Genomic DNA, 18,388 nt, shown 5'->3' with positions numbered 1-18,388 from the left:
TTAGTACATTTTTGTCAAAGTTCATATTGAGAATTTTCAAAATGGTGCACTTCCTAGTCTTTACCTCTATCACACAGTTTCCCTAGGAGATGTTTGCTTAACAATCCCAAAAGGAAAATTTTCTGCAATTCATGCCATAAAATGTTGTTGGTACATAGCACGATAAGATCTCTTGTGATTGAATGAGTGTACTGCATCCTTTTAGTACCAATTACACCTACAATTTGATTACTGTACTAGTGTCAGTCTTTTCCTTTCGTTATACAAGCTAAATGGGTTTCCGTTTTACTGAGCGAGCATACCCTTGTTTCATACAAGCAAAGATTGGGCATTACAAAGGAACTGTTTGTCCCTCTAATTTGTAATGATTGACCTTAAACTTTATGAACTCCCAGGGAATAGTTCCTGCTTACAGCTCTTCAATAATTAAATATGAAAATCATGTACTAGAATGTAAGCTTACTGGCTAGTATTTTTAATGAACAGTTGATCTATAACACTTGGCCTTAATGGCTTTTCAGTATGATTCATTGCGCTGGATAAACAGGTAATAAAACCTACCCCCTGGGCATTTGTTTGGCCTATAACAACAGAAATGTTTGTGCTTCTCAGAATTGGAATGTTAGGCATTAGTTTCTATTTTGCTCATCTATATGCATTGGAGAAGGTAACATTTCATTCTTTACACCCAATATTCCTATAAAGCGTAATTAGATGGATGTTCAAGGTAAAGCTCCTCTGTTGCTGTAGCATGAGAAAACCAATCATGTTAAATCCTTGTATGATTTCCATATTACTGTGGCTCAGTGGTAGTATTCTTGCCTCTCGATCTGTGGATTCCAGTCTCATTCCAGAGCCTTGAGCACAACATCTGTCTGACACTCCAATGCTGGACTGTTAGAAATGCTACCTTTTGGAGGGGATGTTAAATTAAGGCCCCTGTCTGCCTCCTTAGGTGAACGGATGAGTCCCATGGTACTATTACAAAAAAGAGCAGGGGTGTTCTCTCTTTTTCCGCCCCCCCCCCAGCTTCTGATCATTTGCAGAAATAACTATATTGTTATGTTGTTTGCAATAAAATAAGACATTTAGCATTACAATCATTCATAGACCTGAGGCGCACCTTGACAAGTCTGCTGTATCATGTTGGGTGACTTCACTTAGTGTTGGTGTTAGTGACTGTAGTTCTCTTGTGTTTACACAACAATTATTACATCAAAACATGAACCTAAAACCAGAGTTTATTCCCCTTTGACTCAACAAAACTAGAAGACTAATGCAATACACTCAAGCAGCTGCCATGCTTGATGTAGAGCAGTGATAGCTTACTCCTTACTCTGTGTCTCCAAGCTACTCCAGAATTGTATAAATTTCTGACTTGACTTCTATAAAGGTGGATCATATGCTGTGAGAATTGTCCTTTTTAAAATTGGGGTAAAAACTGATGAAATGCAGACAGGAATGTTAACCCCTTTTGGAACTTATTCAATCACAAAAATGGCTGCAAGCGTGCAGATATACAGATTTATTTTTTCCTGCTTTAGTATAAACTGAGCATGTCTCTAGAATGATTGAATGAGGAACTGCTTGGATAACATAAATGGATTTTAAACCTTCTTTCAAGGAAGCAGTTTCTCCCAAGGCACTTCATGCACCACCTTTGAACCTCTCCTGTTGTCTGGCTTTTGAATATTGCCACATTTTGTATTAGCAGGTTTAAACTGTCTTTTGTTGGTTTCATTAGCTAGTTGTATCAGTTAAAAGTTTTTGGTTAATGGTGAAAATTACTGCTGCATTATGAATCCAGTTAATAGATCATTTTAGATGTATTTTTTCACTTTACTACTATCGCCCAGGAGTGTCAGTAATTTACTATTTATAGTGGAGCTGTTGAGCTGTTGTTGCAAGGCATTTATTGAAGGCACCTACTGAACTTGTTTTATTAAACCTGTTGTGTGGACTCAGTGCAGTGTTTACCTGGATTGAGGGCCAATCGCCATTTATGCAGAACACCACTAAGGTTGAAAAGAGATGAGGTGAATGGAAGTCTAGTGACTAAATAATGCAAATCTTCAGATCTTGACACCTGGATACTTTATGGGGCATGGTTTGGTATGTGATGGAAAGAGTTCCATAGTTTTTAGCCTCTAGAAGGAATGACTTTAAGCAGAAAACTCTGCAATGACTCTTAATTTTGTGGTATAATCAGGTTGAAAGAAGTAGCACTGTTCACTATGTTTGGACCAGTAATGAACACAGTAGGATTAGTAGAATATTGCTGGAAAAAAGAGACATGTCAAAGCTTTTCATCTTGCACTCATCAGGACACTTCGCAAGAATACCAATGTAAGGGAAAAGCAACAATTTATACTGAGAAGAATGTGCTGATTGGTTGCCAAGTGGACTTTGGTAGAGGCGTTGCCATGGAGAATGCACCAGTAATGGTGACAAAATTTTCATTCTTACCCTTATGCACCTGTTTGTGCTTTCTTATGCAACATTCATTGCACCCTCATATGCAAGCGCACACAAACGAAAACATAAGTTGGTTTAATATTGTGCTTGCTATGATTGTGATGCCCGAGCCTTTGATATATGGGCCTTGCACAACAAATGACAAAATTAACTGCCAAGCGTGGTTGAAATTTACAGCTTGACCCTGATTGGTCAAAGCAATACCCTGAGGAATGAGTTAACAAATGGCTGTCGCTTATTTTGTTTAGCTAAAACAGGTGCAGTGTGTGTACATGTTCTTTCTGTCTGCAAGAACAGGGTATCTGTGTATTACTCTTCCAGTACACACACACACGCACTACACTGCGAGCCTGACTGACTACCTTAAGTTGGTTGTCAGCATAATTCTTCGCACATTGAGGATTATTCAGCAAATGTTGTCAAATCGCAGAATCACATCTAATGTTGGACACTGTGTTTTTAATTTTGCAAACAGCATGTCCCAGCCATTGTTTGCAACCATACCCAACCAGCCCATGCTTGCAAAATTCAAAACACAAAGCTTATGTTGGTATTCTTGCGAAGTGTCCTGATGCGTGCAGGACAAAAAGCTTCGACATGTCTCTTTTTCAGCAATGCTCAAGTTCTGTGCTACCAAATGACAATTAGTAGAATAGATATACCATAGAAAACTTGAGGGAGAGATAAGTTGAAGGATTGCCTACTGGACAGGAAGTTGCTGCTTATCTCCAGACTAAGAATATCAGAATGGTGTTGCAAGAGCTTCCTAAAAGATGGGATTAGAATCTTTAGCAAAGTGTTTCAGTGGAGATAAAATATCACTGCTTCATTTTATTTTACATTTGTAATGCTGACTTCTTACTCATTGGAAGAAACAGGTTTTCACAGCTCTCCACAAATTATGCTTTATATTTTGATGCCATGTATCTAAGGTATTTTCTTTTGTTTTTGCTTAGGGCACAGGAAACATTCCTCCAATGGGATCAATGTCGAAGGTTTTATAACTTTCTAATGGCAGACAACATGAAAAAGATTATATTGTTTCACAGGTGACTTTTATTTCTGTTGGTCATTCATTTGCTTGTTGTGATTGTAGAATATATTCTGTAAAAGATGTTGCCAAGGATTTGGAGTTCTATTTAGAGATCAAGACTGGCCGTATAAACCGCTGCATAGTAATAACGACGAATGTTTAACTTTTTTTGTCATAACTGTGTGCTCGATGAAGCGGTTTATTGAATTCTTTTCATTCTTACCCTTATTATGCACCTCTTTGTGCTTTCTTATGCAACATTCATTGCACCGTCATATGCAAGCATGCACACGCGAAAACATAAGCTGATTTAATATCGTGTTTGCTACGATTGTGATGCCCCGAGCCTTTGATATTTGGGTCTTGCACAATGCCAAAATAAACTTGTTGGATTTGCTAATACCAGTGCTTGTGTATTCCTAAATCACTGGCCCAGGGAGATTTACTTTGATGCTGCTATGCTAGTTGTGTTCGATGTGCTAGCACTCATTGCCATATAAAAGTAACCCTTGTCGATTGGCCAATGCAAGATTTTAATATTACTTGAAGGCAAATTGTTTCTCAAATTTATAATGTCACTTTTGTATTGATGCATTGTCAGCTGCAGGTGGAGGATAATCTTGCTGCCAGAATCCAGTAGTATAGGGAGAGAAATTTTGCACATCTAACAGTTTCCAGAACTAATTTTCTATGGCTTCTGAGAACTTGAAGATGTGGGCCTCCTTCCTGTTAACTCTCCAGTAGGCCTAATAGAACTGAGGCTGTGAAATCTATGCTCTTCCTCAGTATCCTAGGTGCCATATAAAATAGTCCATTACTTGCTTAGAATTTTGTTCTGTTAAATTCAGAAGTGTGGAGACTGGGGCAACCGAGATGTTTTGTTCATTCTTGCATTTTTACCTGCGATGTATATATGACTTGTTACCACTAACAATTTGGGGCAAATCTTTACAAGACAAGGTGTGTTCTATTATTTTAGTACAGATATGGTTGTTAATGCTCATTTATATGAGCTGACTGTATTTCACAGAACAGAAATTGGATTTTAATATTTTGTTAAAGACAAATATTCTATACTTTAAAAAAAAAAGACATTGTTAGTCATTTGCTATTCATTCCATGCACCCTCTCCTTCTCTCGCTAAGGAAAATAACTAATAGGTTGAGTTCCCCGAAGCAAGGGTGAGAAATTGTCTTCTCATGCTTAATGTTGAAGTCTTGCTTTTCAAGGACAGAAGAGACGGCCATGGCTGCTATAATTGATGTCAGTCAACATTGCATGTGTTTGCCTGTAGTTACTTTTCATAATGGTAGGTCCTCTTCCAATTGGCATGAGTAAATATTAGAAATAGGTATAATTTTGTTGGTGTTGATAACATTTTATATGTTGCAGAAAAATGCTATTTGGAGAAAATGAGTTCAGAACACCAAATCCTCTGGCAGATGTAGACCTTAGCAAACTTTATACAGCAACTTCCCTGATGCACATTGATGATAACATCATGAGGTAAGTGGCAGTATGTCATCTTGGTTTCTGATAGTAATATTGCTTCTTAGAAGTTGTGGTTTCCAGCACTTTGCGAGGAGTTTAATCTCTTAGTCTAAGTTACGCTCCAGCAAAGTACTGAGGGAGTGCTACTACTGTTCTTTGAATGGTACCTATTTAGGTAGATTAACTTGTCAAATATTTCATCTATGTTTCAATCCATACATGTTTGAGAGGATGATTCTCTTAGTCTTGCTTGTTTGGCTATTTTTTTTTTAATTCATTCATGGGATGTGGGCTTCGCTGGCTGGGCCAGCATTTATTGCCCATCCCTAGTTGCCCTTGAGAAGGTGGTGGTGAGCTGCCTTCTTGAACTGCTGCTTCCATGTTGTGTAGGTACACCCATTGTGCTGTTAGGAGGGGAGTTCCAGGATTTTGACCCAGTTTTGTGTTAATTCAAAATACTTCATATTGTGTTCATTTGAAAGGGGAAAAAAAATTTTGGTAAGGGTGTTTCGGTTCATGGGAATCTAACACATAGATGCTTTAACAGTGCTATTGCTGTAGGCTTTCTTCTAATGTATAGGACCAGAAGAGACCAGACTGATTGATACCAAATTTAAAACAAAAAATACCATGCACTCTATTTGTCTTTCATATTCTTGATTACTGCTTCTGCCAAATATCTGTTCAGCTTTTGAATTTGCCATGATTGTCTGCCTTGCTGGGCAGTCTGTGGCATGTATTTGCCCTCTTGTGTTAGACGGTCAATTCTGAATTGTCTTCTCACCTTCCTTTTTCTGTGTTTATCGATGCAGCGGGATTACAGATTTTTGTTTTGTCAAAAATGTTATGATTTGAAGATGCTTTGTATTTTCCTTACATGTAGGTGACAACTGTGGATTACATTAGATCTCAAATCTGTTATTTTTCAGCTAATCTTCAATATTTCTGCTAAATTTGCTTACTCATTTTCTGTCTTCATGGTCTTCACCCAGAAGAATCCTACATTTAAAACAGACAAATAGGCATCAACAACTTGCATCTATATAACACATTTAATGTGGAAAATACTCCATGGCATTTCAGAGGTGTAGTCAAAATAAATGAGCACAGAACCAAAGAGATTTTCTTACCAGACTTAAAAGTTTATATTGCCCTCTCGGCTAGACCATTCGATGAGGTATGTTGAATTACATTCAGATCCATAAATTTCTGAAACTCAGTGCTAGTAAAGGCTGTATCTTTATCAGAAACGACAATTTCAGGTAGGCCATGCATGCTGAAACAATGACGTAGCTTCCAATAGTTGTGTTCGAAATTGGCGATTTGACTTCATACACATCTATACATTTTGAATGTGCATCTACAATTAACAAGAACATGGTACCAAAGAATGGTCCTACATAATCAAATGTAATCAAGCCCAGGGTCGATCAGGCCACTCTCACAGATGCAGGGGAGCTGAAACAGGCAACTTCTGTTGTTGCTGACAGTGGAGACAGTGCTTGACCATGCTCTCAATGTCGCTGTCAATGCCTGGCCATCATACATAGCTTCGCGCAAGCATTTTCATCTTTGATATGCCTGGATACGCACTGTGGAGCTCTGTCAAGAGTGGCTCGCTACCTTGTGATGGTACGACAACTCTTGGATCCCACAACACAATTCCATCTTGACAGCTTAATTCCGTGTTTTTGGCATGGAATGGTCTCAATTCTTCAGATACAGGCGAGTTTGGCCATCCTTGCAAAACAAAGTCTCTGACTTTCGACAATATTGGATCTCTTTGTCCAATTTCTAATTTGTTTCACACACACAGGCGGAGAATCTAAGAAATTCAGTAATAGCACTATTCTTGTGGAACAGAAGTATTTACAATACCATCTGGCATTTACAATACTACCTGGGAGGCGAGTGCATCTGCATTTGCGATGTGTTGGCCAAGGCGGTACGTAAAAGTATACTCATACGCAGATAATGCCAGAGCCCAGCGTTGTATTCTTGCTGATGCTGTTGGCAGAATAGCCTTATCCTCACTCAATAACCTTGTTAATGGTTTATGGTCTGACACAATGGTGAAATGTGGTCCATGTAGGTACTAATGAAACTGTTTTACACTGAATACTACTGATAATCCTTTTTCTAACTGAGAATGGCCCTTCTCGGCTTGGAAAAGGGTTCTCAAGACATAGCCACTAGGTCTTTCTGATCCATTTTCCAATTTGTGATAACACAGCTTCTCACCCTAAGGAGAGGCATCACATGTTAATACCAGCTCTTTCGATGGGTCGGAGTGTACCAATAAACATGACGGATGCAGCAATTTTTTTGCTTTCACAAAGGCTTCTTCCTGTTGTGAACCCCAGTACCAATGGTGGTTCTTTTTTAGCAGCAAGTGTAATGGTGCCAAAACAGTTGACAGTTTGGGTAAGAAGTGGCTATAGTAGTTCATCATACCCAGGAAGGACTTGAGTTATGTTACATTGGATGGTGATTGTGCATCTTTTCTTGCCTGAATTTTATCTTCTACCAGATGCAAACCAATGGCATCCACCTTGTGACCTAGATAAGTAATTTCAGGTGCTTGCAATGTGCATTTTTCCTGCTTTAACCGTACACTGGCTTCCATGAACCTTCTTAATACCTCCTCCAAGTAGAGCCAAGTGTGCAGTCTTGGTTGACCCAATGATAAGAACATCATCTCAATATACTACCACTCGTGGGATTCCTTGCGAAAGGCTTTCCATTGTTCTCTGGAAAATAGTGCATGCTGACGAGACTCCAAAGGGTAGACAAGTGTACAGAGAGAGACCCTTGTGTGTGTTAATGGTCACGCTTTTTCTCGATGTGCTATCCAGTTCTAATTGTTGGTAGGCGTGGTTCATATCCAGTTTTGTTAAGGACTTGCCTCCAGCCAACTTGGCATATAAGTCGCTTGTCCTTGGACTGGGGTACTTGTCTACTTTTGCTGCCTTATTTACAGTCAATTTATAATCTCCAGAGATGCGTATGGTGTGATCAGGCTTAACCACTGGAACTATGTGTACGACCCACTCAGAATTGGACGGGTTGGATGCTGCCCAGTTTTTCTAACCTGCACAGCTCTGCATCCACCTTTTCTTTCAAAGTATAAGGCATAGGTCTGACCTTAAAGAAACATGGTGTCACCTGTGGATCAACATATATCATGACATGCATGCCTTTTTAACTTCCCTAATTCATCCTGAAAAACCATGTTGTATTTCCTTAGAAGTTTTGGGATTCCAAAAGACCATGAGACGTAGGAGCAGAAATTAGGCCATTCGGCCCATCAAGTCTGCTCCGCCTTTCAATCATGGCTGATAAGTTTCTCAACCCCATTCTCCCGCCTTCTCCCTGTAACCTTTGATCCCCTTACCAATCAAGAACCTATCTATCTCGCTCTTAAATACACTCAATGACCTGGCCTCCACAGCCTTCTGTGGCAATGAATTCCATAGATTCACCACTCTCTGGCTAAAGTTTCTCCTCATCTCTGTTCTAAAAGGTCTTCCCTTTACTCTGAGGCTGTGCCCTCGGGTCCTAGTCTCTCCCACTGATGGAAACATCTTCCCCATGTCCGCTCTATCCAGGCCTTTCAGTATTCTGTAAGTTTCAATCAGATCCCCCCCTCATCCTTCTAAACTCCATCGAGTATAGACCCAGAGTCCTCAAACGTTCCTCATATGTTAAGCCTTTCATTCCTGGGATCATTCTCGTGAACCTTCTCAGAACCCTCTCCAGGGTCAGCACGTCCTTCCTGAGATACGGGGTCCAAAATTGTAGTCTAACCAGAGCCTTATAAGTCTCAGCAGCACATCCCTGCTTTTATATTCTAGCTCTCTTGAAATAAATGCCAACATTGTATTTGCCTTCCTAACTACTGATTCAACCTGCAAGTTAACCTTAAGAGAATCCTGGACTAGGACTCCCAAGTCCCTTTGCACTCCATCTGATTTTAAGTGAAATATCTCAGACCAGTCGTGTTTGACCTCTGTAGCCAATCCCGACTAAAAGACTGGGTCCCTCACCTTTCAATATTATTACAGCAGTTGGGCTGTCTGTCACTTGTAAGAGACTGGGACAGTGGCGATGCCCTTTACTTGAATAGATTCTCCTGTGTAAGTTCTTAATTTAGCGGTTGTCCGCTCCAAGTTTATTGGCCATCTTCCTTCATTAAGGTATCTGAAAGTATGCTCTCCTACCACTGTAGTTGAGGCACCAGTATCCACTTCCATTGTCAGTGGCATCTCATTTGCTTGTAGTGTCGCCTTAATAGGTTCAGTCTTCACAACAGTCATATTATATAAGGAGTAAGCGTCAGGAGCAGCAGCTTCAGTCTTTGTTGTACCCATTACTTCTATCATGTTTGTTTGCTGTTTTGCAAACTGCTTCAACTTTGTCCGGCATTGCCTAACCACGTGACCCTTCTTATGACAGTAATGGCATTCTGCCTCTTTGAATTTATAGGTATCTGCTCTGTGTTCACCTCCACATCTATAGCACTTTGGTCTTAAAACCGGTGATGAAGCATTTCTGTTAGGCTTCTTAATATTTTTCAGAGTGGCCATTGAATCATGCTTTAATTCTGCAGATCTGGCTTTCGTGCCACACTCAGTGGCAGGTTCCCACCCAACATGGAAGTATGGTGCTATTATTTTTTTTATCGTTCATGGGATGTGGGCGTAGCTGGCTAGGCCAGCATTTATTGCCATGTGTCACAAAGCCTGCAAGTCTCTCATGACACTTTCTATGGCGAGGGAGATTTCTAGGGCACGTTTAAAATCAATATTGACCTCGGTTAGCAATTGGCGCTGAATGGCGTCATCCTTGACTCCACATACCAATGGGTTCCACAGCATATTGTTCAAAACGCCTCCGAAATCGCAGTATTCTGTTAACTGCTTGAGGTTTGCTGCATAGGTTGCAAGGGACTTTCCCAGGACCCGATCTCTTGAACTGAATTTAAAGCCCTGCAATAACACGGATGGCTTTGGCTGAAAGTGCACTTTCACCAGGTCCACTAATTCACTATATGACTTGGAATTGGATGTGCTCCTGGCAGTCAAGTGATATGTTTTACTGCTGCATACACTTAAGAGGATTGCTTTCAGCTTTTCTTCAGTTATTTCATTCACTACAAAGTAAAACCCGAGGTGATCAACATACTGGCTCCAATATTCAATATTAGCATCACATGAGTCAATTCTTCCAAACAGCGGCATGGCTGGTGAGTAGTTTTTTTAAATTCGATTTACCCACAGTAACAGGGCAAGGTGCAGAGTCGAAGTTGATTTGACCTCGTCGCCAAATACAATGACTCTGGAGCAGACTGGTTTTGTCAATAAACAGTTAAACTTTATTACAGAGACATTTTTAGTGCTTGCACGCTCGACCAGATCTCACCGGAAAAGCCCCGTCCTAAGAGCTCACTGGTCAGGGCCCCTGTAGTACATCACATGTCCCATGATTGACAGGAGGTGTGACTATACATCCAGTCACCACACCCTCATAACTTTAGATCTTCTGTTAGATCACCCCTTAACCTTTGTTCGAGCAAATACATGAGTTATGGTCACGTGAGCAATGTTGATTTGAAATGTTCTGGTAATTCAACTTTTTTTACATTGGAAATACATATGTAGCTATTGTACTTAATGCATGACTGTAAAGTGAGTGTAACATGCATGTTTGTTCAAAACCTTATTCTTTTCATCCATTTGAGCCTATCTCTAACATATCTCGGATTTACAGCAATATCGGTCTATTTCAGAAAGTTCCATGGGTATGACACGCTGAAAGAATATTATGAAAAAGAAAGCTGTATGCACTATCTTCACAATGTAAGTGATCTCAATTCGGGTTTAAATTGTAATCCATTTCTTTGCACCTCACTGCAGTGTGATTTGTATTAACTTTATCCAGCTTCAAAAAAAACCATTGGCAACCAAAAAGCGCAGGTATCACTATAAAGGATGAAACATTGCATGTGGTCAAATTGACCTTCCTGGAATGCCAGCTGCAGTAGCTTCCATATCCCTTCCTATTAATACTCAAGTGATGGAAATGGCCTTGTTTAGTTTCAAAGACCAAGCACTGCATTCAGTTTGTCTGTGTAAGAGTTATATCACTCAGCTTGGAATGAGTTACTGGAGGATGCACATCAGGTGCAGTTTAGCCTCAATTGTTTAAAGACAATACTTTCACAGGACAAACAATCTGACACATTGGAGACAGATGAGTTCACCGTTCGTTTTGTAGGTAAATTTAAAATTGCTATTGAGCTGTATTGTGTTCCAGTGCAAATTAATGCAATCAGAAGGGTTTTGATTTTGCCCCAAAACATCACCATGGCAACAGAACTTAATTAGAACCCACAGAGTTTGAGTTGCATTATATATGTACAGATGCTTTGGCTTTCTAGCCTGTCGTCTTGTTTCTCCCGCTTCTCCCCTGTCCAAATGCTTGTGGTTTTAGACTGTATTGAAAATCCACTCTATTGTGGGTCATGTGGCAAGAAAGCTAAATTCCACAGTGTCAGAAGGCCTTCCCTTGCTTGATATTGTGATGCAAGCAAATCTCTGTCTCCCAGCATATTTTTTGGACTTGAGATTTATATCTTACAGAAAGATGAAGTAGTCAGTATTGCGGGGTGTCCAATGAGGAGAACAGAGGGTGTGTTTTTCCCCACTTCCCAATTCTTTTTTTATTTTTTATAAAATACTTGCAGGTTGATCAACAAGGGTGTATTGCTTGACTTCTAAAATATTGATTTTGTTGGTAACAAAATAAGCTTGTGCATCTGAGGAATGCATATTCTTATTTGTAAATGCTACTAATGTTGATTTCAGTAGCTACACTTTAAACATCTGCACTTCATAGTGAATGTGGGAACTCTTAACTGATCCATCAGAGTAATTAATTAAAATAGTTATAGCATGCTTTTGTCCTTCAAACACTATACATTGTTGCTGGGATTATTTAACATGTTAGAATTGCACAAGTCAGTTCACTTTAAAGTTGTGTCCATTCTTTTCTCTCCCAAACCATTCCCATACATCATAGGACTGAAACCACTGCTACCGTGAGCAAATTGTTCTCTCAGGACAACCCCAATTTTTTTTTTTAAAAAACTAACTATACTGGGCATTTTCCACCGTTAAGGAAGACAAAGTGCAAACACTTTTCATACATCCACCATTCTCCTTTACAGAAATTTCAGTTGTATTTTTGGGGGGGCGGGGGGGTGGCGGGTGGCGGGGGCAGTGGAAAGATTATGGGAAGGAAGAGGAGATTAAATTTATAGTCCTTTCCATAAAACATTGACTTAACTGCCATGAAGCTTTTCTGAAATCCCTGTGCCAACATATTTACAGTAAGAATACTTGGGAGTGGGGTAGGGGCAAGTTAGTCAAACTAGGAAGGCAAACTTCATGTAACTAAGAAGTTGAAATTATTTGAAAGGCTTGCCTTTGCTATTCCTGTCAGTAGATGGCATCTGTTTGTAATGTAATGACTGTTTTACCTGCTGACGCAGATCCAGATTCCCCTTCTACTAGTGAATGCTTCTGATGACCCCCTAGTGCACGAAAGCTTGCTGACCATCCCTCGTTCACTTGCAGGTGAGTTTAATAATTATACCTTTTGCATGTTAGAAACAAAAAGCAAAGTCCCCATCCATCTTTAATACTTTTACATTCAAACAATTGTTTATTTAAGTGTTTTTTGCTTACCAGCTAAAAATGTTTGACAGCTGTTTCAATTCTAAAATTCACCCCAGGTTCAATCCATGGCCTCAACCAACTTGCTTTGTTGATTCATTGTTTCTTCTTTCCTCTTATAAATATCTTTGCGTAGAATGCTGCCCTTTGATTAAATTCTCTGCCAATTGTTGCACTGATCAGAAAGCTGCAGGGTTCAGTCTTCAGTTTTAAGTCTCTGCCTTCACTGAGAGTAACTAACACACAACTATCTCATTGTTCCTCTGCTAAGGAGGGGAAAATCAGCATGGTTTCCTGCTCTTGATTGCCTTCCAGTGACAATGGCTGGAAAAATTAATTTGTAGATGTCTACCGAGGACAGGGTTCAGGCTTTGGTACATGATGCCTAAGTACTTGTCTAGGTACTTGAAGAATTGGCACTGGAGAGCCCTTGTTGCCTATGGCACCATACCCTTGTAGGAGAGGATGAAGAATATTAGAGATACAAAATTGAAAACTTAAAATGAAATAATTTTGGAATCAATTCACATGAAGTGACTACAATGTTGCAGCTATGTTCTGGATCCAGCTCATCCTCTGGATTCAAGCAATTTACATCTCCCTTTAAACCTAAGTGCCAAAATGTTTTGGTGCTGCCTAGCTCAGATTCAACTTCTGATCATTTTAAAATCCAACTGTATTTTGGGGATTATGAAAAAACAGTAATGATGGTAAGCATGGCAGGCCTGTTGCCATGGAACAAAGGGCTGTGAGCTCAAACTCCCACTCCACTGGGATGTGTGATGTCAAGTTCCCCAGCCATGGATGAGGCCAGATATCTTTCTCCACCCCACTTTTAAAACCTTTCCAAGAAAATCAAATGAGGATTCCATAAGGCCTTACCTGTTAAAAGACTTCTAATAGTCCTTGATTAGACTGTGGACTTGAGTTAAAGCTACTTAGGTAGCCTGAAGCACCACATAGAATGAGGGATAAGGATTTCATACAATTCATTGCAGTGTTGAGTTTCTTTGGGCTAGAGGGAAGTACAAAAATGTCCTCATTGTTTACAAATTCTGTACATATAGTGTGCAAAATAATTTCAGAGGCTGTAATATTGAATAGGTAGAGGCCCAACACTATTCAACATTGTTTTCTGAACTAATGTAATTTATACATGTATTGTTTCCATACAAAGATGGCACCATACTTAAAATTAGTTCGATTTTCCTACTGTCGTGGCCTGTGCATATCTTCTATTGATTGCATGGTGCAAATACTTGCAGCTCAGAAGTAGTGCTAATTATCTATCTAATGCATAACTTAATTCTTAATGTTTTAGCATAGTATGAAAAATTGTGTGGGAGCTATTTTTGAGTAACTTAGAAGACAAGGGTTTAGATCTTCAGTCTAGCAAATCATTGAAGATTGGGATATTTGATTTTGTTGATGCCATTTCTGGGATTTAAAAGCTGGTTAAATATTTTACTAATGTTGAGAAAATTACTTTTCAAATACACCAACATAGTTTACGGTTTTAAAATTGAGTTAGACTTATTATTATTTGAATACATTAAGGACAAGTGCACAGATCCAGCACCTGGAATCTGGTAAGCTTGTATTCCATATCACTACCAGCTGTGTAAGACCTCTGCATCTGGAGCATGTTGTACCGTTGCAATATCAAAGCAGTTTATGAATCAGCACTTGCAATATTCACACTTGAAATAACTCCACAATTATGTCGTCTTGAAACTAGCTGCCCCTGTAACCTTTTTAATCACACATCTTTTACTTTATAAGAATGAAGATGGTTTCAGGATGGCATGACCTGTGTTTGAGTTACTTTGTTCCACTTTTTAACACCCAGAAGTCAATTATGTTTTTCATCTGTGTTGAATTCTGCCAATGAAATATGCCTGAAATGGATGCAGCAGAGCAAAAAATTGAACTGAATAGATTAGCTAATGTTCCATAAATCAGATATCAAACATAACTAACTTTCAGTAACCATATCTTAGTCAGTAGCCCTCACTAAACCAGTTTGTGACCAGGGTTAACTGGGGGGCCATAGAAGGACGATAAATGACTTCGTCTGGAGCACAATTTGAAGTACAAAACGCTAGCAGGAGGGATGTAAGCAATAAAACACATGGATTTTTAGGTTTTAAAAGCTAGATTAATACAAAAGTAGTTATGGGAAAGTCTCTTCAGCTGTTACAGATTGAAGCGTGAGATCAGCATGGTGTGTACCTCTAAACTATAATAGTTCTGGACTGCAGCAAAATTGATTAGTGTATGCTCTTGAGTACCAGAGAAGTTTGGCAGCCATGAAATCCTCTTCTTTGCACTGATGGAATGAATTTGTTCAATTCTTAATCATTGGCTGAGTGTCTCTTTTACTATGGTTATGGTGTACTACAAGTCTGAGACTGATAGTTGCACAGTGTGCTATATAGCTAGCAAAACCTGAATCTGTGTGCTGTGAATCACACTTTAAAAAACAGCAGAGAACTCTGCTTGTGTCCAATCAATTTTAAGTATTTTGAGAGCACAGATGGGAGCATCTGTTTTCATAAAGCACTAAAATAGAAAACTCATGTTAAGGTTATGAAGTGGAGATGTACTTCATTGAACCTGAGTGAACTGCGAATACTTTCAGGAATGAGATATGACTTGGCTCTGGAATTCTACTGTTGATTTTGCATGGATGTGAAGCAGTTGTACCTGTGCTGTTGAAGTTTTTTATTCCAGGTTCTTTCAGGTGGGGGTTGGGAGATGGAAGGAAAGTGAATGCCAAAGAATATTAAAAGAATTGGATGAGTAAATTGCGGATGTGTTAACCCTAAATTTCCAAAATTCTGTGAATTCGGAAATTGTGCCTTTTGGGTTAGAAAATTGCAAATGTCATGCTCGCCAAGCCAAGCCTGACTTAGAACTACATCGCCGTTCCTTAAAATCACTTAAAATCCTGGAACTCCCTCCCTAGTGGCACTGTGGGTGTACCTACACCACATGGACTGCAGCAGTTCAAAAAGACAACTCACCACCACATTCTCAAGGGCCATTAGGGATAGGCAATAAATGCTGGCCTAGCCAGCAACACCACATCCCATGAACGAATAAAAAAAATTAAGGGAGGGAGAGACTAACTAGTGAACTACAAACGTGTCTGTTGAAGTGACTCAAATGTATCATCGGACACAGTATGACTGACCATTTGGCCAAGTTTCAATTTACCAAAGAGAGTCAACATAAATTTGTGTAGTGTCAGTCTTGTCTGACTAATTTAGTTGATTTTTTTTGTGGCACTTGATGGATAGGGGAATTGTCTCTAGATCTGCACAAGAGATTCTTCTCAAAAATTGAGAGCACAAGGAATTGAAGATAACGTTGTGACTTGTGCAGGGAGGTAGGTGGCAAAGACTGGAATAAAGGGAAGCTTTTTTGGCAGGATGTGACAAGTGGTGTTTTCCTTGGGATCTGTATTAGGGCCTTAATTTTTCACCATATATATTAATAAATTGGATGAAGGAACAGAGTTGTATATTCGAGTTTGCAGATAACACTAAGTTACAAGGTGTTTCGACCAGTCGCCGGACGAAGTCCCCCAATTTATGATCCCAGACAAAGTACCCCAAATTGTTAACCTCACAAGCGGGACCCCAATTTTGCTATGCTCCTGGGTGAGGATGAATAAGCTGGCGCCCCTTTATTCAACCCCTTCGGTTGGTTGCAACAAGGTTAATTCAAGAGGGATCCTTTTCCTCATGGGTACCTTTTCCCAGTCCAAATGTATTTATGACTTAGAAGGGGTCAATTTAACCAGGCTTTCTTGAATCGGAGTAAGTTTAATAGTTACTAAAACCCCGAGGAGAAAAAAATAATAAAAGTGCAACACACATACGCACAGATCAGAAATGAGAAGTTGAGTCCAAAAGTAAAAGTTTAAAAAGATATATAAATCAGTCTTTGGCTTGTCCATGAGGAGTAGTTGGTGAAACGGTGCGGCCGTTAAGTTGGATGATTCCAGTAGAGCTGACTTTGGTAGTTGAACAGTTGGTTTGGAGCCACTTGGTTCTGCAGGTTAGCTGAAGGAGCTGTCTTGTTTCCTCCTTGACTGTGGCTTTGCTGACATGCCTCCAGCCAGAGAGAGACTTTTACCAAAGTTGCAGGGATGTCTAGTTGATGATCTTCTGCTGTGACCTTCACAGCACATATTAGCACACCAGAACTAGAACACCCGATCTGGTTTGCAGCTAGCCTTTTAACCCATTTTCTTGTGTACTCCTGGAAGGGAAAAGCAAATATGCTTTTTGCCCAGACTCTGCTTTCTTTCAACTCCGATCATTTCCACATTCTGAGAGATAACTCAACAGGAGATGGTTACTGCTGAGATGTGGTAGCCTGTCTCCATTGTCTCTGCAATCACAGGAAATTAAAGTTCAATCTTTTGTATTTCAAGTGTATCTGTCAGAAGTAGGTCTTGACTCCTAGATGTGACATTCCAGAGTTTCGCTGGACTAGTCAGTCAAGTGTAATCCAGTTAGAAATTTTCCAGAAAGTGGTTACTTTACATTCTCAGCCAGCTCTTGCTTGTATGTCTCTAACATATATCTTCCTTTAAAAAGTTCAATATGCTCATAAGTAATTCGGGGCTGTGAACTGCTGTCATGACAAAGGCACAATAAATTATTTAGATGGAGGAGGAAGTTAAAAGGGACATAGATTATCTAAGTAGGCAAAACAATAGCATATAGAGTTCAATGTGGAGCAGTGCAAGGTCATCCAGTTTGAATCTAAGACAAATTGGAATATTTTCTTGGTGATGAGACACTAAGAGCTATGGAAGAGCACAACCCTCTGGAAGCTAGTGCACAAGTACAAAAATAATCAAGAATCAAATGGATTGCTGGCCTTTATCTCAATTGGGCCAGAATTAAAAACTAAGGAAGTGCTGTTTCAGTTGTACAGAGCCTTGGTCAGACTGCATGTGGAGTATTGCCTTGAGTTTTGGGCACCAAACCTGAAGAAAGATATATTGATTAGCCTTAGAACAAATTTACCAGAATGATACTGGGTTTAAAGGATTACATTGAAGATACATTACACAAACTAAACTTGTATTCTCTTAAATTTACAAAATTGAGAGGTTACCTAATTGAGGTGTTTAAAAAGATTTGAGATTCAATAGGGACAAAGTATCTATTTTGTTTGTTTAAGGAATCCAAAACAAGAGAGTATAATCTTAAAATAGGAGGCAGGTCATTTAGGAGTAGAATTGGGAAACACTTGATAAAATGTAATGGAAAATTTAGAACGTGGTCTTCCAAAAGCCAGTGAATGCTGGATCAATTGAAACTTTAAGAGTGTTACATTTTTGGTCAGAAAAGTGTAAAAACGAATATTGAGTAAAGGTGTATAAATGGAATTGAGGTACAGATAAACCATGATCTAACTGAATGGTGGAGCAGGCTCGGGTTGTATATTCCTGTTCCTCAGCTTCACAAACAAAAAAGCAATATTTTGTGTAGTTTAAGGATACTAGCCCTAAACTTTGAATTCAAGCATGGACTCATGTTTGAGGGTGATGCCCAAATTAACTTTGAGCTCTTGTTTCTATTGCTGACAGGCTGCAGGCTTATCCAACAATGAGCCTGCGAGCAGAGACAGT

At 39.4% G+C, this 18,388-nt stretch overlaps 1 protein-coding gene across 2 annotated transcripts in view; it reads left to right on the top strand.

The window, feature by feature from the left end:
- The window catches only part of LOC144668230 (monoacylglycerol lipase ABHD2-like), an 83,893-nt gene that overhangs the window by 52,883 nt on the left and 12,622 nt on the right, over positions 1-18,388 (top strand). For both annotated transcript variants that reach the window (XM_078530000.1, XM_078530001.1), the window contains 4 exons: positions 3,432-3,524; positions 4,901-5,014; positions 10,788-10,857; positions 12,552-12,636. In XM_078530000.1, coding sequence (XP_078386126.1) covers positions 3,432-3,524; positions 4,901-5,014; positions 10,788-10,857; positions 12,552-12,636 — 362 coding nt within the window. The remainder of the gene's footprint in view (positions 1-3,431; positions 3,525-4,900; positions 5,015-10,787; positions 10,858-12,551; positions 12,637-18,388) is intronic.

Source organism: Cetorhinus maximus, chromosome 26 (genome assembly GCF_964194155.1).
Source record: "Cetorhinus maximus chromosome 26, sCetMax3.hap1.1, whole genome shotgun sequence".
Classification (NCBI taxonomy): domain Eukaryota; kingdom Metazoa; phylum Chordata; class Chondrichthyes; order Lamniformes; family Cetorhinidae; genus Cetorhinus; species Cetorhinus maximus.
This window is presented reverse-complemented; position numbering and strand designations above follow the sequence as displayed.